Genomic DNA, 21,405 nt, shown 5'->3' with positions numbered 1-21,405 from the left:
GCTCAGGTAGCAATCCAGAGATTATTACCTTTTTGGTTCTGCTTCTTAATTTAGTCCCTAGCTGTTCAAATTCCCTCTCAGAACCCCTTTCCTTGTTCTACCTACATCATTGGTACCCATATGGACCACAACAACTGGATCTTTCCTCTCCATTCCAAATTCCTCTGCAGGTCAGTCGAGATGTCCCAAACCCAGGCACCAGGCAGGCAACACAGCCTTCAGGCCTCTCAATCCTTGTGACAGAGAATTGCATCTATTCCCCTGACTATACTACCCCCAATCACAACTACATTTCTCTTCTCTGCCCCCTCCTGATTGGCTCCCTGAACCACAGTTCAGTTGCTCATGCTTCCTACAGTCCCCACTCTCATCCACACAGGGAGCAAGAATCTCAGACCTGTTGGACAAGCTCAAGGGCTGAGGCTCCTCCAGCACTACCCCTTGGATCCCCCTACCTGCCTCACTCACAGTCACACTCTCTTGTCCCTGACCAGGCCAAATTTGAAGTAGTTCATCTAATGGGTGTGACTGCTTCCTGAAACACAGCATCCAGGTAACTCTCCCCCTCCCTGATGCATCAGTGTTTGAAGCTCCAATTCCAGGTCATTAACTTTGAGCCTGTTCCTCAAGCAACCAACACTTGCTGCAGATGTGGTCACCAGGAACCACAAAGCAGGTCCACCAGCTCCCACATCATTGCAGCTACAACACATCACTTGATCCATCCATTTTATTTAATTAGTTATAATTTGATGTCTTCATTTAGCTACTATTAAAAACCCTTACCTATTACTCACCTCTGCCTCCTCACCAAAACCTCAGATCCTCACTGGCCCACTCTCATAATGGCCACTCTGCTTTACCTTTTATTGGCTGAGTCGCCACACACTTAGCCAATCACACAACTGTTAGCTCCTCCCCTCTGCTGCTCTGAACGAGACCTCAGACTTTGGTGGTATATCTATATGATTTAGACTTATTGTGGGGTTGCAATTAAGTTCGCTGATGCAAAAACTAGCAGAGTGGTTGATAGTGAGGAAGAAAGCTCTAAGTTACAGGAAGATGTCAATGGGCTCGTCAAGTGGGCGTAAAAGTGACACATAGGATTTAACTCAGAATAATTGGAGCTGATGCATTTGGGGAGGGCAAGCAAGACAAGGAACTACACAGTAAATGGCAGGATACTTAGATGTGTTAAGGAACAGAGGAATCTTGGAGTGATTGTGTTTTTCTGAAGGTAGCAGCACAGCTAGATTAAGGTGGTTACCTGGGTGTGTAGGATACTTGTCACTATTGGTCAATGCATAGTATACAGGGGAGGTTATACCGGAATTGTACAAGATACTAGGTTACAGCCAGTATGAAGTTATCGTCAACACACTACAGGAAGGATGTGTTAGCAGCAGAGAACATGCAGAGAGATTGTGAGGATGTTGCTATGGCTGGAGAATACCAGTTATGCCAAATGACCACCCTGACTGGGTTGTTTCTCCTGCAACAAAGGAGACTTGGGGGTTGGGGTTGGGGGTGGGGGGGGGGAACAGAGATTGAATTGAGGTGTCTAGAATCGAGAGATAAACAGAAATTACCTAGTTCCTTCAGCAAAACAGTTAGTAATTAGTGGATGTAGAATTAGGTAGCAGAAGGAGAAGTGACTTCACTCAATGAGAGATGGCCTGGATCTCACTGCCTGAAAAGGTACCCTCAGCACAATCAAAAAATATCTGGATGAACATTCGAAGAGCTTTAACTACAGGGTGGGAGACCAAGAGCTGGGAAATTGAGTTAACCTAAAGTCCTTTATCAGCCACTATGGATAAAGTGGGCCAGATGATCTCCTGTGCCACAACTTTCTATGAACTCATTCGCCTAATTTCAATTAAAGGGGAAAAGGTATTCTGGTTTTCTTCTGATCTTTTGTGTGACCTAGTGCTTTTTGACATTAATATCAGTGTATTACTATGGTGCTGAGCCAGATGTTAGTGCACCCCAATCTCATCATCTTGTTACTTAACCTGAATCTCAGGAGCATTGCTTTACTTAATCTGGAATGATGAATTTTTCTGTGCATTCCACCATATTAGCCTAAACTCTTATCCAGTAAGTTAAGCAACAAAAAGCTACAGATGCTGGAAAGTTGAAATGCTTGAAATACTCAGCAGGTCGGCTATTGTTTGTAGAGAGAGAAAGAGAGTTAACATTTCAGGTTCATGGTCTCCCATCAGACATGAAGAAATGACTCAGTACAATGTGAGAACGACTTCACAAGTCCTGAGGATTTCTTTCACCTGACAGTGACATGGTGAGAAGCGTTTGATGTCTCTGGGCCTGTACTTGATGGCGTTCAGAAAGATGAGGTGGAATCTCCTTGAAATCTAACAGATACTGAGAGACCAGGATAGAGCGGACGTGGAGAGGATGTTTCCATCAGTAGGAGAGTCTAGGATCCGAGGGCACAGCCTCAGAGTAAAGGGACGTCCCTTTAAAATTGAGATGAGGAGGAATTTCTTCAGCTGGAGGGTGGTGAGTCTGTGGAATTCATTGCAACAGAGGGCTGTGGAGGCCAAGTCATTGGGGGTATTTAAGGCAGATATGTTCTTGATAGGTTCTTCATTGGTAAGGGGTTAAGAGTTACAGGGAGAATGGGGTTTTAAAAAATCAGCCATGATTGAAAGGCAGAGCAGACTCAATGGGCCAAATGGCCTAATTCTTTTCCTATATCTTATGGTCTAATAGGTCAGGATTACAAAAAAACTTTGGAAAAACTTTTCAGATTTTCTAATTTCAGGATTACTGGGCTTCCAATATGGTCCTGTGAACACCTCTTGTAATCTTTGTTTCTTTTCACAGTGTTCCCACCACCATGTATCTCTGCGGAATTTCCCGTGCCCCGTATTATTACTTGGCCAAAACATGGAAGGTTATGCCCCTTTGCCAACATCTACCTGGCTCTGTGCGGGCTCCATCACGATGGAAGCACTCTGACTCTCGACAGTACAAGGCTGTGATATTTGACATGGGTGGCATTCTGGTACCGTCTCCAAACAAGTTAGCTGCTGGTGAGGCTGCTCTACAGAATTTTTATTTGAATTTTATTCAGGCCAGTAAATGGGTTAGAGTCAGAAATCATACAGATATGTTCTTGATAGGTTCTTGATTGGTAAAGGGTTAAGAGTTACAGGGAGAATAGGGTTTTAAAAAATCAGCCATGCTCGAAAGGCAGAGCAGACTCAATGGGCCAAATGGGCCAACCACCCACCGACACACGATGGGCAGTGTACAATTAACCTACCAAAATGCAAGTCTTTGAAATGCAAGAATAATGGGCAGAATAGTTGTGCTGCAGGTAATGCTGCTGCCTTCTTCTTAAAGTGACCTGTATCCTGTTTTCGATCCTGACTCTGGTGCTGTCAATGTGGAGTTTGTATGTCTTCCCTGTGACAGTGTGGGTTTACCTAGGATGCTTTGGTTTCCTCTGGCATCCCAAAGGTGTGCTGATTGGTAGGTGAATTGGCTGTTGTAAATTACCCCGAGGGAGGGTGGGTGGCAGAAGAATCAGGGTGGAGGTGATGGTTCTGTGAGAGAAAATAGGTTACAGGGAAACAAGTGGGGGAATGGGATAGATGGGATTGCTCTGAGATGCTGCATAAACTCACTAGGCCAAATGGTCTCCTATGCTGTGGAAAAGGAGAAATAATTGGAATTAAGAGCAGATATAGGCCATTCGGCCCTTGGAGCCTGCTTTCCTGTTTATCAAGATCCAGCTAATTTCCATGTCAGCAATATTTGTCTGCACAATCCCCATATCCATTGATTCTCTTAATGTCCAGAAAGGTGTTTTGAATGAACCCATCCTCAATAACCTTCTGGGGTAGAGACTTATAAAAATTCACTGACCTTGAATTTATTTTTGGATGGATGAATTAAGTTGGATCAAGTGACTGTTCTCATCTTAATTCATTGTAATCTTTATGAACATTGGAATAAAAACAGAAAATGCTCAGTATTTGCAGCATTTTCTGTTTATATTTTAGATTTCAATCATCTGTAGTTTATTTGTTTTATTTACATTTGGCTTTACTGTGATGCCTCTTGTGGTAGAATTACCTAAAGCAATTGTTATTCAGGTTATTCCGTGTGCCCACCAGCCATGTAAGTTATGCTCTGTCACAAACCAGCAACAAAGGAAACACACTGAGCATGATTCAGTGTTAAAAACTATTTTATTAATCACTACTTATGTTAATACGTAAAATAAAAGTAAAAATGTTAGTATGTTAGAATTCAAGAATGTTAAACCTCGAACGTTAACCCCAAAACTAAACTCTTCGTGTGTGTGTGTGACAAAGTCCAAAACCTCCAGTTCCGGAATGGTTCTTAAAGTTCAGTTCCGCAAGCCATAAGGTGAAACATGAGCAAGGGCTTCTTCAACAACCACCGTTGTCTGAAGATAAGATGTAGATGTAGAAAAACATAGAGAGAGTACATACGAAATCCAAATGTTCCACGATGGAACCCAAACGACACTTCAGTGTTTACTCGGTAGTGACTTGCTCACCCTGAAAAGCATCCGAACCGTGGTCGTCCACACACAAATACCTGTTTCCTTCTACAGGTCAGCAACAAAGTGAACTCCACCGGATTACTTCCAACTTCCATACATGGATTTCAGTGGCAAACACAGTTATTGTTTCTCATCCATCGATAGAGAAAAACAAGCAGGCTGGTGTCTCTCTCCCTTCTCTCTCTCTTCTTCTTCTAACTTCTTCAACAACGTCATTACGTCCTTTATCTTCTATTGATGTAAGCACGCCCCACACACACATACACACACACTCTCTATCTTAAAGGGACTTTCACTGAGTCCGTAACACCTCCCACCTAAAAAAAAATTTTCCCAAGAAAATTTTAACCGCGCATAGTTAATAATGTTAATAATTATCATGCTACACAACTACAGACTATCAGATTAGTACAGATACATGTTTCCCATTTAACATCGGGAAAGACAATCAGCAATCACATTATCTTTGCCTTTAATGTGAGTTATCATGAGATCAAACTCTTGCAAAATTAAACTCCAGTTTAACAGCCTTCTGTTCTTGTTTTTGACTCGGCTCAGAAACACCAATGGGTTATGAGATCTGTATACACAGTCAATGGTTTCTGAGCGGTGCAAACATATACACTGAAATGTTGCAAGGCTAAAACAAGCGACAGTAATTCTTTCTCTATGGTGGAATAATTCTTTTGATGCTCATTAAATTTCTTTGAAAAGTAAGCTACAGGATGGTCAATATCATCAAGGTCACCCTTCTGTAACAACACAGCTCCTGCAGCTTCATCACTGGCATCTACTGCTAATGAAAATGGCTTTTCAAAGTCAGGTGTTCTGAGCACAGGATGGTAGCATAAAATGGCTTTCAGCTTCTCAAATGCTTCTTGACAAGAATCTGTCCAAACAAACTTTACTCCCTTCTTCTGAAGATTAGTTAGGGGGAGAGCAATATCAGCAAAATTTTTACAAAATTTTCGATAATATCCAACCATTCCCAAAAATCTTCTAACAGTCCTCGTACCTGTGGGAATAGGGAACTCAGATATTGCTTGAACTTTTGCCTGAACAGGAGCTTGCTTGCCTTGACCTACAACATAACCAAGATACGTCACAGTGGCATGGCCAAATTCACTTTTAGCCAAGTTAACTGTAAGGTTAGCCTTGGAAAGTCTTTCAAACAACCTTTCTAACGCAGAGATGTGATCTTCCCAAGTATCATTCCCAGTCACTAAGTCGTTAATGTAGGCATCTGTATGTTTTAACCCATGAATCACTGAATTAATCATTCTTTGAAATGTTGCCGGAGCATTTTTCATTCCAAATGGCAAAACATTGTATTCATACAATCCAGAAGGGGTTACGAAGGCTGAAATTTCCCTTCCTCTATCTGTTAATGGAACACACCAGTACCCTTTTAATAGGTCAATCTTTGTAAGAAATTTTGCCTTTCCCACTCTGTCTATGCAATCATCCACCCTAGGAATAGGGTAAGCATCTGACTTTGTTACAGCATTCACTTTCCTGTAATCTGTGCAAAATCTAACAGTTCCATCAGGTTTAGGTACAATAACACAGGGCGAACTCCAATTTGAACTAGAATGTCTAATAATATCATTTTCCAACATGTATTTTATTTCCTGATCAACAAGTTTACTTTTTTCCACATTCATTCGATATGGGTGTTGTTTGATTGGTTTTGCATCCCCAACATCAACATCATGGGTAATTATCGATGTTCTGTTTGGAACATCTGGGAACAGATTTTTAAATTTTAAAATTAATTCTCTCATCTGTTGTTTTTGTGAAACTTGTAAATGGTCCAACTTCGTTTCAAGGTTCTCCAGGATATTTTGGTTTTTTAGTTTCGATGGAACAATATTTGGTCTAAATTGGCCTTCCTCAACATCAACATCATGCATTCTAGAAACAACCTTTTCACCATCCACCAAGGCCACCACTGAATCCCTCTCATAATAAGGTTTTAGCATGTTTACGTGACAGAGTTGTGTTTTCTTGCGTCTATCTGGTGTTTTGATTATATATGTTAGATCAGTCACTCGAGATTCAATAACATAGGGTCCAGAAAAACGAGCTTGCAAGGGATTATTTTGGCTAGGGAAAAATACCAACACCTTTTGCCCCACTGCGAATGTCCTAGGCCGAGCACGTCTATCAAAATATGTCTTCATTCTTATCTGGCTTGTTTTCAGATTCTCTCTCGCTAGCTGGCAGACTCTCTCCAACCGAGTTTTAAATTTTTTTGGACATGGGGAGGTCTCCATTTCCTCATTAACACTCCATTTTTGACATAATATCCACTTGGCACTTTCTCAATCTCCTCACATGAGAGTACTTTTTCTTTCAATTCTGTCAACTCATGGTCCTTTGTCTGTTCCACCATAAAATCCTTCCTCGACAAAGACAAATCTTTAAATTCAGGCTCACTGTAAGGATGTTGATCCTCCAGTGAAGACAGAAAAGTCTCAGATAAGGCATCAAAATTTTCTTCCTGTTTAGGACTGTCACAAGGAACTACATCAGACTGCACCGGACTGTCTGTCTTGGCTAATTCTTTAGCTCTAGCTCGAGTCACCGCACATGATGGGTAAACATCTGAATCATCCTCAGACTCATCAATCCTTGGTTTGGTTGTTAACTGTACCACAGGATCACTTTCTCCATTTGCAAGGTCATTTCCCAATAACAAAGAAACTCCTTCCACTGGCAAACTAGGTCTTATCCCTATCTCGACTGGTCCTTCTACGAACTTTGACTTTAAAATCACCCTGTGAAAAGGGACAGACATGGTCTCACCTGTAACGCCTCGTACTAGATTTACTTCACCAGTGTCACTTTCTTCACCAAAATTTAAAACACTGTCCAGCAAGAGAGATTGACTAGCCCCAGTATCTCTAAGAATTTTCACTGGCACCTGGGGTGACTCATCATTCAGTGAAACAAAACCCTCTGATACATACGAACGGAATTCCTTTCTCACCTCCTCCAACTTTTCCACTTTTCCCTCTTGCAAGGACTGATCTTTAACAGCATCTCCTGAACCTTTTTGATTTTTAATTGCCTGAAAGCAAGCATTGGGCCCAGCTTCCTTCTTTTCTTCAAAAGGGCACAATTAGATATCACGTGGCCAGGTTTCCTACAGTAATAACAAGTACGCTCAACAGGTTTCTCCAGCCCTGGCTTCTTTTCATCTTTTCCTTTTTGATTACCTCCCAATTTAATCTCTGGTTTACCTGGATTGTCTTTGTAACTCTTTTGAAAGGTTTTAGGTTGTCCCATTTGGATTTATGGGTTAAAGCATAATCATCTGCCAACCTAGCAGTTTCTTGTAAAGTTTCCACTGCCTTTTCATTTAAATATGTTGTTAATTCAGCTGGAACACATCTTTTAAAGTCTTCCACTAGTATCAATTCTGTCAATTTATCATAATCCCCATCTACATTTTTAGCCAGGCACCATCGTTCAAAACATATTCTCTTTCCATTGGCAAATTCCATATAAGTCTGATCTGCAGATTTCCTCAAGTCTCTGAATTTTTGTCTATAAGCCTCAGGGACCAATTCATAGGCCTTCAAAATAGCTTGTTTTACCTTGGTATAATCAGCTGCATCCTCAGCAGACAAAGCAGAATAAGCTTTTTGAGCTTTACCTTTAATCACACTCTGTACCATAAGAGCCCATCCTTTCCTTGGCCAGTTTGAACTCACAGCAACCTTTTCAAAATGTTGGAAATACTGATCAACCTGATCTTCTTCAAACGGAGGGACTAATCGAACCTCCCTGCTGGCTGAAAAACCATCATCAGAATCAGATTCCACACTCTTACGCTTCATTTGTAACTCATGCTGCCTCTGTTTTTCCTTCTCCTCTGCCTCAAACTTTAACCGAATTAGTTCCCGTTCCCGTTCAGCCTCTAACTTCATCCGAGTTATCTCTCGTTCCCGTTCAGCCTCTAACTTCATCTGAGTTATCTTTTGTTCGGCCTCTAATTTCTTTTGTTCGGCCTCTAATTTCTTTTGCTCTCGTTCAGCTTCTAATCTCTTTTCCTCTTGTTCGGCCTCTAATTTCTTTTGTTCTCGTTCAGCTTCTATCTTTAACTGGGTTTGTTCTCGTTCAGCTTCTATCTTTAACTGGGTTTGTTCTCGTTCAGCTTCTATCTTTGCCAGCTGCACCTGTGCCTCAGAAATTGCTATTTCACTGCCAGGAAACTGTTTTAACACTTCCTTCTCAAACACCTTCTTTTCCACATAATGGCCAGCTATCAATCTCTGAATATCTGCCTTTCTCATAGACTGCTTTACTTCTGTAAGGTTTAGCCTTGTAGCAATCTTTATCAGATCATCCTTTTTCGCCACCTCCAATCCCTTTTGGGTTGGTGACTCCAAAAATGCCTTAATATCCATTGCTGCTGGTTTCCACACACACAAGCCAATTAAAAAGAATTTATCAGACCTCCCTCAAAAATCTTTGGATTGAATCTCGAACAAATCTCGTCAATCTGGGGTACAATCCCAGACGACACTCGTTAACCTTGGGAACTATCCCGGACGAGCCCCCAATTTTGTCACAAACCAGCAACAAAGGAAACACACTGAGCATGATTCAGTGTTAAAAACTATTTTATTAATCACTACTTATGTTAATACGTAAAATAAAAGTAAAAATGTTAGTATGTTAGAATTCAAGAATGTTAAACCTCGAACGTTAACCCCAAAACTAAACTCTTCGTGTGTGTGTGTGACAAAGTCCAAAACCTCCAGTTCCGGAATGGTTCTTAAAGTTCAGTTCCGCAAGCCATAAGGTGAAACATGAGCAAGGGCTTCTTCAACAACCACCGTTGTCTGAAGATAAGATGTAGATGTAGAAAAACATAGAGAGAGTACATACGAAATCCAAATGTTCCACGATGGAACCCAAACGACACTTCAGTGTTTACTCGGTAGTGACTTGCTCACCCTGAAAAGCATCCGAACCGTGGTCGTCCACACACAAATACCTGTTTCCTTCTACAGGTCAGCAACAAAGTGAACTCCACCGGATTACTTCCAACTTCCATACATGGATTTCAGTGGCAAACACAGTTATTGTTTCTCATCCATCGATAGAGAAAAACAAGCAGGCTGGTGTCTCTCTCCCTTCTCTCTCTCTCTTCTTCTTCTAACTTCTTCAACAACGTCATTACGTCCTTTATCTTCTATTGACGTAAGCACGCCCCACACACACATACACACACACTCTCTATCTTAAAGGGACTTTCACTGAGTCCCAACAGGAAGCCAATGATTACCAGGTATGTGGTGAAAACTCGCATGGAACAGATCTGGGGAGTGAGATGGTGGTGCGCAGACCTAACCTGAATGAATCTACTTTCCAGTACATCACACAAAGTAGGATACCCAGAACGCATTACATTTCCTCTCTTGGACAGTTTTTAAAATGATTAAAAGCAGCCATACAGTTGTGTAGAAAAAGAACCGGAATTTGCACAGTTTCAGAGATAGGACAGAGGTTACATGGGTGATTCTGCCACAACTCATTTCAGCCTTTCTGTTATTGGAGAAGCTATATGCTCAGGTCTTTTCAAGGACCAAAGTTGCTGGGAGGATAAATGTGATCCTTAGCTGCTTTTGTACTTTTCACAAGCAATTTTTCTGCTTTCTTAGCTGTGCAGGGATGGGGATGCATGCACTTAAACTATTTGGCAGTGTGTAGGAAAATACAAAGAATAGGACATCTTGTCATTTATCTTAAGTTGCTTGTCTAAAGAGTATAACCTACACATTTTCTAGCTCACACTTCTCCATTATTCTAGAATCCATAGCCATTATCCTTTCTATTCCTCAGAGTGGGAGCAGCGGAATGGTCTCCAAGCTGGATCAATCTGGCGGGCTATCTTGTCTGGAGGGAAACACATTGCATGGGACCAGTGCCTGCGGGGGGAACTGACGCTTGAGGAGTTTATAAAAGTGTGCAACAATGAGCTGGGGTCTCCTGTAAGTTTTACTCAGATTTAAAAAGAAACAATGAACAGAAATCGTGCTCCGGTTTCCTCCCACATTCCAAAGATGTACGGGTTAGGAAGTTGTGGGCATGCTATGTTGGCATCGGAAGCGTGGCAACACTTGCGGGCTGCCCACAGAACACTCTACGCAAAGATGCATTTCACTGTGTGTTTTGATGTACATGTGACCAATAAAGATATTTTATCTTATCATATTTGTTGTAAGTGGCCATAGGCAACATGGCATCAAACTGAGTTCCAAGGGAGTTGAAAATCTGTGCTACAGCATTCAAGCATACCTGTAGCAGTAATTCAGAGCTTAAAAAGTACATACAGTGGAATACATAATTTGTAATCTGTAGTGAGAGGGTGCAATAGTGTCATATCAATGGCAAAATATGTAGGTGGCAGAAATCTGAAATATAAAGTCAAATTGTTGATCAGGCAGCATCTGTGGAATAAAACTGAAGAGCTACTGCTTCAGGTCAATGACCTATCATCAGAAGTTCTGATGAAAGATCATTGACTTAAACATTAACAGAGAGAGATAAACAAGAGGTAATGCTGCTAAGCCAGCTAAGTATGTTCAGCATTTTCAATTTGTATTTTTATAAGATAAGATTTCTTTATTAGTCACATGTACATCAAAACACACAGTGAAATGCATCTTTTGCGTAGAGTGTTCTGGGGGCAGCCCGCAAGTGTCGCCACATTCCAGCATCCACAATACTTTTACTTTAACCCTTTGCTGATCCTATCCCATTGACATTCATGGTCTTGCTGTTCTCTTTTTAAATGTTCTCTTTCCCTCCTGTGTTTTCCAAATCTTGCTATTAGTTTTCATTATCTCTTGTATATTGTTTGCCTCTATCAAAAGTGCTAACCATTTTCCTTTTCCTCACACAGAATCAAACTTCTGATTTAGTTAAATCTTACTTACTAGTAATGGCAAATCACCAGAGTGATTGGACTCGCTCTCCAATGAGAGAAGTGGTTCAGTGCATCAGGGCAGAGGGACTGCAAACTGCTGTACTGACGAATAACTTTTGGTTCAAAGGCCAGAGTTTCTTACCCTTGGAGAAAAACCTTTTTGACGTGGTGAGTACAATTCATCAAGCAGTCCCGGGTTTATACCCTTAATACTTCTTTGCTGTGTTGCATTTAGAAGCAATTAGAACTAGTTGGTATGGTATGCTGAGCATGAGAGTTCTAGTATTCGGTGCTGCAGTGTGGACTCTGCTTTGAGTCCTACACTGCCTATTTTCTGATTGGAATTGCAGTGACCAGGGAAATGCTGTGAATCCTGTGGCACTACTCAGCAAAGGGAATCTCAGGCCCATCACAGGCTGTTGGGTTCTGATCTTGTTGTTGATGAACTGTTGGTTGTAGAGTCCTTCATTGCAAATTGGAAGTGAACTTTGAGTCTACCCATCAATTTGTAATGAATGAAAATGAAAAATAGAAAAGGTCTGTGAACATCACAATTTGGACTGTTACGTACCAGCAACAAAAGAAGCACACTGAGTCATGGATAAATGTCAGAAACTATTTTATTAGTAACTACTTATGATAATAAGAAAAATAAAAATGTTAGAATGTTAGAAGTAAAAATGTTAGATCTTAAACATTAACCCCAAAACTAAACTCGAAGTGTGTGTGTGGCAAATTCCCAAACTCCAAGTACAGGAATAGGTCTCAAAGTTCAGTTCAGCGAGCCATAAGGTGAAACGTGAGCAAAGGCTTCTCCAAAACCACCGCTGACTGAAGAGAAAATGTAGAGAGAGAATGGAGACATTACAAAATCCAAATGTTCCACGATGGAACCCATATGACACCTCTGTCACTGATGATCTTCGCTGCTTTGTTCTGAAGTATCTGCCACCCCGAAAGCATTCAAGACGTGGCCGTCCACACAAATACCCGTTTCCCTCTACAGGTTAATGACACTGTGAAATGAATTGACCTGTACGATTGGTTTGTAAGATAAGCTTTTCACTGTACCTCGGTACAAGTAACAATAATATACCAATACTAAGTGGACTCCACTGGATTATTCCAAAAATCCATACATGGATTGTAGTGACAGACACAGTTATTGTTCTTCATCCATAGATACAGAGACCAGCAGGCAGGGTGTCTCTCTTCCTTCTCTCTCTTTTCTGACTGACTGCTCCAAAACGTCAGCACGTCGTTATTTCCTGTTGTAATCACGTCTCTCTCTCTCTCTCTCTCTCACACACACGCACGCACGCACTACTGTACTATGTCTTAAAGGGTCATTCACCAAATAGTAACCTAATCCGTAACAGGACTAAGATTTGGTCATGAAGAGAAAGAGTGCTCTTGTGCAGCAGCTACCACAAGTGGGAAGTGATGCTTGAGCAAGCCTATGTCTGTTTACTTTTCTGAACTGTACAATTGAATCTCCCAGAGAGTTTGCACCTTAAATTTCTGTAGCATTTTTTACACAATGATAAACTTATAGAATGAGAGAGAACTTGTAAGCTGAAGAGGCAGGGGTCCAGTGATTCTTCTATTGGTTGCCCAGAGGAAGAGGAGATGCATTTTACAGAACTGGAAGACCAATGGTTGTCATCTGGACAAGTTGAGCTCAGACAATTGCAGAATTAGAATGGATTAAAGTCACAATGGTTTTCAGATGCTTTTAAAATTGTAAACTGGGAAAGGTTGACACGATCAAGACAACGGAGGTGCAAGTCATTGTATCAGGATACAATCCTTGTAGATAAAAATAAAAACTGCTGGTAATGCTCAGAAGTCAGGCAGTCTCTGCGGAATGAAAAACAGAGTTAACATTTCAAAGGTCAGAGACCCTTCACCAGAATTTGGAAAGGGAGATTTTAAATTGCAGGGATGCTGGGTGAGACGGATGAAAAGGACAAAGGGAGCATCTGAGGTAGATTGAGTCAATTGCAAAAGGGTTAATGATGGCAGTTAGAGAGTGATTGTGCTTCTTTATCTGTGTTATATGTTGCTAATGGCAGGACTGTGGGAAATACCTAACAGTCTTTCCAGGTGAAGTAATTATTCACTTGAAGTTCTTCCAATTTAGTGTAGTGTATTCAGTGTTCATAATGTAGTCTCCCCTACATTGGAGAAACCAAATGCAAATTGGATGATCATTTTGTTGAGCACTTGTGTTCAGTCCTCAGGAATGACCCTGTGCTTCTTGTTCCAATTTTCAATCCCATTCCCCCTCTGACCTGTCTGTGGCCTTCTGCACTGTTCCATCGAGGCCCAGCACAAGCATCAGAATCTATAGCTCGTTGTCTGTCTGGCATTTTGCAGCCTTCCAGACTCCATATCAAATTTTCCAACTTCAGGTAGCTCGCTTTCTCTATCTATGTCAGAACTGTCCAGTTTTGCTGTAAGTCATCCATCTGTGATGTTGGTTCTTTTATTTCCCTTTCAATTAGCACAGTCTGACCTGCTGGGCATGTCCTACAGCCCTGCTTATTAGAACATAGAACATAGAACAGAACAGCACAGAACAGAACAGGCCCTTCGGCCCACAATGTTGTGCCGGCATAGCTAATCCCTCCTACCTACAGAATGCTCATATCCCTCTCATTCATGTGCCCATCCAAGCCCCTCTTAAAATCCCCCAATGAATTTTCCTCCACCACCCTATCAAGCAACGCATTCCAGGCATCCACCACTCTCTCAGTAAAAAAAACTTACCCCTCACGTCTGTTCTGAACCTACTCCTTCTCACCTTAAATGCATGCCCTCTGGTACTAGTTGTTTGCTAATCTCACAGGAGACTCATCTGGACACACATTCTTCAGTACAACTTCTGTAATTAGTGAGACATTTATTTGAAAGAATCCACATATTCACTGTGTGTGTGTGTGTGTGTGTGTGTGTGTGTGTGTGTGTGTGTGTGTGTGTGTGTGTGCGCGCGCGCTCACACACACACACACACACACAGGCAGAATGTAATCTGGTAGAAATTTGTAGGACTTTGGTAACATAAGGATCAATGATATGTAAACAATCCTATGCACGTGTCAGGATTCAGTAACCTACTCCTGCTTCATGATCAGAGGACCCAAACACCAAATTTCCAGAAAATTCAACTGTGAGTTGCACCAGGACCACTCCCCCACCCCCCACCCCTTTTATACCCAAAGATCTCGTCAAATGCAGGACCCATTGGATAGAGCTAGGATGGGAACTATTTCTCCCCTCTTACTCCAAGGGATCTAGGGCTAAATGGCAGCAAGAGATACAAGGTGCAGTCAGGAACTGGTGGCTGAGGTGCGATGGGAAGTGTAGGGGGAGCTTCATCTATCCCCAGATAAATTCAGAAGTCATCCTAATCAATAACAACCACATAAAAGAAAGGAACATTGAGATTACTCTTAATGACAGTTCTAAAATGTGAGAATTGTAGTTTCACAGTCAGAATTTCTACAAGTAAAGAAGCATAATCACCCTCAAACTCTTTCTATTAACCCATCTGACCCACCGTCACCCTGTCACAGATATTCCCTTTGCCCTACCTAATCCCCTCCCCCACCCACTTGTCTGCAACTTAAAGTCACCTTTCCATTTCTTTTTCCCAGTTGTGGAGAAGGATCTCTGAAATGAAACATTAACTCCTTTTCCACAGGTGCTGCCTGACCTGCTGAATGTTTCCAACATCTTACAGCATCTGTAGATTTTTTTAAAATTTTCATTTACAGTCCTTAGAGTTCGGTTGATTTGACAATGTATGGTGGAGACTGGCAAGGAGAGTGTTGTAGAAATTGAGTCTTGAGATTATTAAGATGTTTGAGCCACGGATTGCTTATTACTGTTTATCTGATCATAAATTAGAGCAGATTCAAGTGCACAAATTGTGAGCAATGGATGCAGAAATCTAATTGACTTAAGAGTTAAAGCTCTTAGCTTCAGTGCTTTCTTAAAATTTCTTCATTATGTTGCAGATCGTTGAGTCATGTCGGGAAGGAGTTTCCAAACCGAGCCCTGGAATTTACAAACTCTGTTTGGAACGATTGAAGGTCTGTCCTGAAGAGTCAATTTTTCTTGATGATCTTGGACAAAACCTGAAAACAGCGGCCCAGCTTGGGATCAGCACCATTAAGGTACTGTAAAGAGTCATAGCTTACAATGGATTAATGACTGGAGAGATGCATTGTATAGGTCTCATCGATTCCGTAGAAATTAATTACAGCTTCTCCCTCATCATCTGGCAGCACTTTCTCCTTTCTCAAATCTCTGCTATGTAGGTCACTTGAGTAATCTTTATAGATGAACCAGATGGAGAACAGCAGCTGGATATTTAACAGTTGTGGCATCACAGTAGAACTTGCTCTATCCAGATCTGTAATTTTTCCAGGTCACTGGTTAGAAATCAAGAGTGGAAACTATGGTCCATTCCAGCCCAGAAGGACTGAAAGTTTCTCTGGCCAGGAGTCAAATCCGAAACCCGTCTGGTCTGAATGGTCCACCATGTGTTGCTTTAACTCATGAGGTCACTGCTGAGCTCCATTGGAGAGTTTATAATTGCATTGCTATTAAGTTGAAGTTTATAAGATACACAGAATCAACAGCTGAACAAGATGGGAAAGGTGTTTCATTTTAATTTCCAGGTTGCAGATATAGCCACAGCTGTTCAGGAGCTGGAATTAATGTTGGGGTTCCCGTTGCATGGCTACATTAATGGGACAAAGGCTGTTCGCGAGGGCATGGAAATTCCTACTGACAGTCTAAATAAGTATCTCCAGACGACTCTGGGGCTAAGTTCAGAAGGTATGTCGTTCACCCTCCAGCAGCCCTTATCAGCAGTCTTGGAATATAGGAACATAAGAAATAAAAACAGCAAAGAGTAGAAATTCTCCACCATTTAAATAAGATCATGGCTGATTTATTTTTACCTTTACACTAACTGTGTATCCTTTGATTCCCTTAACATTCAAAAATCTATTGTTCAGCAACTGAGCCTCCACAGTGCTCTGGAGTAGAGAAATCCAAAGTTTCATTGTCCTCTGGGTGAAGAACTTACCGGTCATCTCAGTCCTGAATGGCAGACCCTTATTTTGAGCATTTGATTCCCAGTTCTGGACACCCAACATCGAACATACCAAGCCCCATAACAAATTCAATGTCTCAGTAAGATCATCTCTCATTTTTCTAAACTCAAGTCGGCACAGGTCCAATCCACTTAACCAACCTATCCCAAAAATCAATCTGGTAAATGTTTGTTGTACTCTGTCTTTTGAAATTGATCCCTTCACCCAAATTACTGATATGGATAGTAAATAGCTGAAGTCCGAGTACCGATTTCTGCGCCACCCCTCGAGTCATGGCCTTCCAATCCTAAAATGACCTGTTTATTTCTATCCTCTCTCTTCTGTCTATTAACCAATCCTCAGCCCCTGCCAGTATATTACTCCTGATCCTATATGTTCTTATCTTTTTTTAATAACATCTTGTGTGGAGCCTTCTGAAAGTCCAAATACACCACAGTCTTGTTCCCCCCATCTTCTGTTGTTTCTTTCTGCAGCCCCATGTCCCCATCTCTCCATAGCTCCCCATTGAACCCTGATTGAGATGGCTTAAATATAATTAACTCCTGAAAAATTCACGAGGTTGCAGACTGACTGGAACTGCTTACATTTTTGCTTGGCAGCCAGACTGACACTGTGAAGAGAACTTGCAGCCCCACACTCTTTAGAGTTTCATAGTAATTTGGCAGTACGCCATGCTATGCGTTTCCTGAAGAACTATATCAGTTATCAGTGTTGCTATAATGGGAATTAGCTTATCGATTTGTTTGATGTGCTGAACAATTAATCTGGTTTCAGAGCCACTGCTCCTTCGTCAGTTCAGTCATGGACAATCTAATCCTACATACTATGTGCAGAGTGGTGTCCACCAGCTGGTCCTGAGAAAGAAACCACCCGGAAAACTACTGAAGTCAGTACATGCAGTGGAAAGAGAATACAGGTGTGTCGTGAGTAAAATAGAGGGAGTTCCTGCATATCTCATTGTTCTTCATTCACTTAGCACTTGGGTTAGCTTGCTCTCCTGTATTAGCATTTGAGCAGCTCTGTGCCAAGTACTTTATTTAGAAAGACACTTCTAGTTCATGATCTCACGCTAGATGGATGATTGTGCTATGTAGGACTGAACCTCGTGGAGATCCCAGGTTTGATTCCATCTGTGCCAATTTTGTTCATTTTAACAAAGTTGTCATTGGGACTACTATTGGCTTCATTGTCCCTAGGCCAAGGCAAGGAAAATTACACATATTTCCAACTCTTGAGTACCTGTGGAAGGCTACACGTGGAGATTGGATGAAGTCACAGTTGGTTGTAGCAGTGATACCTCCCACAGTTGAATATCCTGTAAACAATGTAGTGATTATGCAGGCCTTCAACTATCTTAATCAGGATTGGGTAGTAATATTATATGGGATAAAGTGGGAGGAGTATTTCCGGTGTATTTAGGAGAAACTTTTTTTTATCAGAATGTTTCCAGTCCAGTGAGAAAGAAGATATTGCTCAATCTGTTTCTGGGAAATGAGGTGCACCTAGTGGAGCAGGTATCACTAGGGGAAAGTTTAGGTAAGCTTGCTTATAGTACTCAAGATTTACATTAACTATGGGAAAGGACAAGGGGTAATCTCGAATGCACAGACTCACTGGATGTGTGGCAATTTCAAAAGTGAGTTAAAGTTAATTTGGACAGGATAAATTTGAATCAAAGATTACCAGGTAAAAACATAATTGAAGAATGCATGGTCTTTAATGGGGAGATGGTTTGGGTACAGTCTGGATGCATTGCCAGGAGGGGTAAGCTAGAGTAACTGGAGATACAGTTATGTGGATGATAAAAGACCAAGTAAGATGAAGCAGGAAAAGAGAATGTACAGCAGATTTCATGTTGATGACATGAAAGAGAATCAGGCTAAATACAGAAAAAAAAATTAGAGGAGAAATAGAAGGAAGTATTAAAGTAGACAGACAGCTAACATGAAAGGGAATCAAAAATTTTCCCTAGGCTTATAAATAATAAATGATAGTGCAAAGAGAGAAAGAACGGATTAAGGATCAAAAAGGCAGAGATTGTGATAGAAGTACCAAAAGAGTGCTTTATGAAGGAAGAACTTGCTCCCAAGCTCATAGTTAAAGAAGTAGCAGTCGTGGTGCTGGATAAGAAAGAATTGGTAAACACGTTAGTAAAGCTGGCTGTATTTAAGGTAAATAAGTCACCAGGCCTTTATGGGATGTATCTGCTTTGCTGGGAGAAGCAGAAATCAAAATTGGGAAGGTGCTCGCATTAATCTTCACAGGGGTGGATGGTAAATGTAAAGATAAACACAGCAACTATAGGCCTGTACTGGTGGTGATGAGGTTGCTCGCAACATTAATCAAGGACTAAATAAATAGTCATATGAACAAACATGGATTAATACATAAAGCCAACATGTATTTGTTAAAGGTAAATTGTGCTATCTAGCTTGAATGAGTATTTAATGAAATAACAGAGAGAGTTGCTGATGGCAGTGTGGTTAATGTTGCAGTTCCAAGTGTCACAAAACAAACTTGTCAGAAAAATCAAATCCTATAGGATAAAAAGAATATTGGTAACCTTGGTATAAGATTAGCTCGGAGGTAGAAAGAAAATAATTGTTTTTCAGGCTGGAGAAAGGAATATATTGGAACCATTGATTTGATTGCTCTCTCTAAGGGCTCTTAGTACAAAACGGGCTCTTTGCCTGCTGTAAGGATTCTGTGATTCCAACACTGGCCCTCTTGTGGTCAGTGAAAGCTTCCAACACACATTAAGCTATATACACTTTCAGGAGAGGAGGAAAGAAAATTAGTTAAAATAGGGAAGTTGAAGAGGGCATGTACGTTTAATTACATGCTATCCTAAATAATATTTTGCAGTCTACTTAGAAGGTTGAACTTGAAGGTTCGTTTTCATTTCACTATCTATTCAGGGTGATGAAGGCTCTTGGAGCTGCAGGAGTTCCTGTTCCTGGGACACTTGCCATTTGCGAGGACCCCAGGTATGCAATGTTTGTGTATCAATCTTATTATAATTGCCAACCAGAGCAATATATTGGGAAAGAAGGTAGGTATGGAACCTGGGATAGGGGGTCAAGGTCCTATCCTCTGTCTGCTGGTAAGAAAGAAGGTTTCCTCATCAGCATGTGGAGATTAGATATTTAAAACTGCAATTTGTGCAAAGGTGCTTCACAGGAGTTGGCAGACAAAACCTGGCTCATTTCCAAGTAAGTGTAAAAAAATTAATACAAAATTCAGTCATAATTCGCTACCATGCTGAAAACATAACTGGTGTAGCAGATGGAAAAATTGAGCCCTTTGATGCTGACAAGCCGCAATAAGGGGAGATTTATAGTATGCTATCTTAACTAGACAGAGTGAAAAGTTAATTTTTTCCCCAACTTGGAGGGAGAAACTGAAAATAAAATAATCTTCAAAGGGAAAAATCTAAATATATGATGCTGCTTGTTCTCTTGATAGGTCCATCATTTCAGTGGGGTCGTGACCAAATTGGTATGAGGTGAGAGCCAAAGTAGAGTTGCTGAATGCAGATCTATGCTGCTTTCTTTTTGGATTATACTTCATACCAAGAATATGTACAAATGCATCCAGTGCAGTGTACAATTGCATGACCACTGGAACAAGTGATTTACAAGATTATATAATGCTGAAAGAGCATTTTGTTCTTTCTCATGATGGTTTTTTACAAACAGGCTATAATGGCACTCCACTGCTTGGGTAATATGGTGTGATCTGAGCACATGGCCTTCTCATCCACTGTCTTCTCTAATATGGCTATTGTTCAGGAATGTCTTATATTTCTGGGACACCCAAGGCTGGAATAGCTTGAACCCTACCCATCAAAGAAAATGCATGTTGGTTTTTCTGTACTGAAGAGCGACTCTTTCTACCAACTCAATTCAATATGTGGATTGAATTGGTAGAAAAAAAATGGAAGAAATCAGAAGGAATGAGAGAAACTGGAGAATGGAGGATAAAAGACAACTTGAGGGTCTTTAGAACAATGAAGGAATTTGAGCAGGTGTAAAGGGAGAGTAAAATCTTTTCTGGAGATGTGTTTGTTTTGCAGATATTTTGTGAGACTAATTTTTTGCATGAGTTTTTAAGCATAAGCTGAAGCCAAGTTAGATTCTATTGGAAATTAGATTGTAAATTCTCACAGTTTACTTCTGATTATAATTTATTTGAAGCTTGTATTATTCTGGGACCTATCACCTAGCTATCTCTTAAAACATACTTGCACTTGAGTATTAAATAATTCATTCCATGCAAAAAGGTGTTTTTTCTCCTATTTTTCCAGTGTTCTTGGGGACTTCCTTTTATCTGATGGAATACTGCCCAGGAAGAATATTTATGGACCCAACCTTGCCAGGATTAACCATCAACCAGCGAAGAGACATTTACAAAGCCATGAATCATGTTCTATGCCAGATTCACAAGGTTGATATCCAGGCTGCTGGATTGGAGGATTATGGAAAACATGGTGTGAGACTCCTTCTGATCAGTTATTGCTTTGTGTATATTTGTTCCTTCTGGTTGTGTACAGAATTGAGTTTTGAGCTAGATTATATTTTATTTCTTTTCTCATTGCCAAGATTTTTTTTGGATGAATGTTTAATTATTCAATATGTCTATCATGCAAGTTGAGAGCTAGATTTCTCAAGCTGAAGAATTGCATGTACGAGCCTGCATGCTATTCTTCCATGACTGCAGTTTGTCGGAATATCAATGTATCATGTCAGTATTATAGTCCTTCTAATATG

At 40.8% G+C, this 21,405-nt stretch overlaps 1 protein-coding gene across 1 annotated transcript in view; it reads left to right on the top strand.

Moving 5' to 3' along the window:
- The window catches only part of acad11 (acyl-CoA dehydrogenase family, member 11), a 47,001-nt gene that overhangs the window by 3,080 nt on the left and 22,516 nt on the right, over positions 1-21,405 (top strand). Inside the window, 8 exon segments of the mRNA XM_052031804.1 lie at positions 2,851-3,059; positions 10,421-10,569; positions 11,484-11,675; positions 15,530-15,688; positions 16,196-16,355; positions 17,411-17,552; positions 19,555-19,622; positions 20,943-21,125. Coding sequence (XP_051887764.1) covers positions 2,864-3,059; positions 10,421-10,569; positions 11,484-11,675; positions 15,530-15,688; positions 16,196-16,355; positions 17,411-17,552; positions 19,555-19,622; positions 20,943-21,125 — 1,249 coding nt within the window. The 5' untranslated portion in view covers positions 2,851-2,863.

Source organism: Pristis pectinata, chromosome 17, assembly GCF_009764475.1.
Source record: "Pristis pectinata isolate sPriPec2 chromosome 17, sPriPec2.1.pri, whole genome shotgun sequence".
NCBI classification, from domain to species: Eukaryota; Metazoa; Chordata; class Chondrichthyes; order Rhinopristiformes; family Pristidae; genus Pristis; species Pristis pectinata.
Note: the sequence above shows the minus strand (reverse complement) of the source record. Positions and strands in the feature narration are given on the sequence as shown.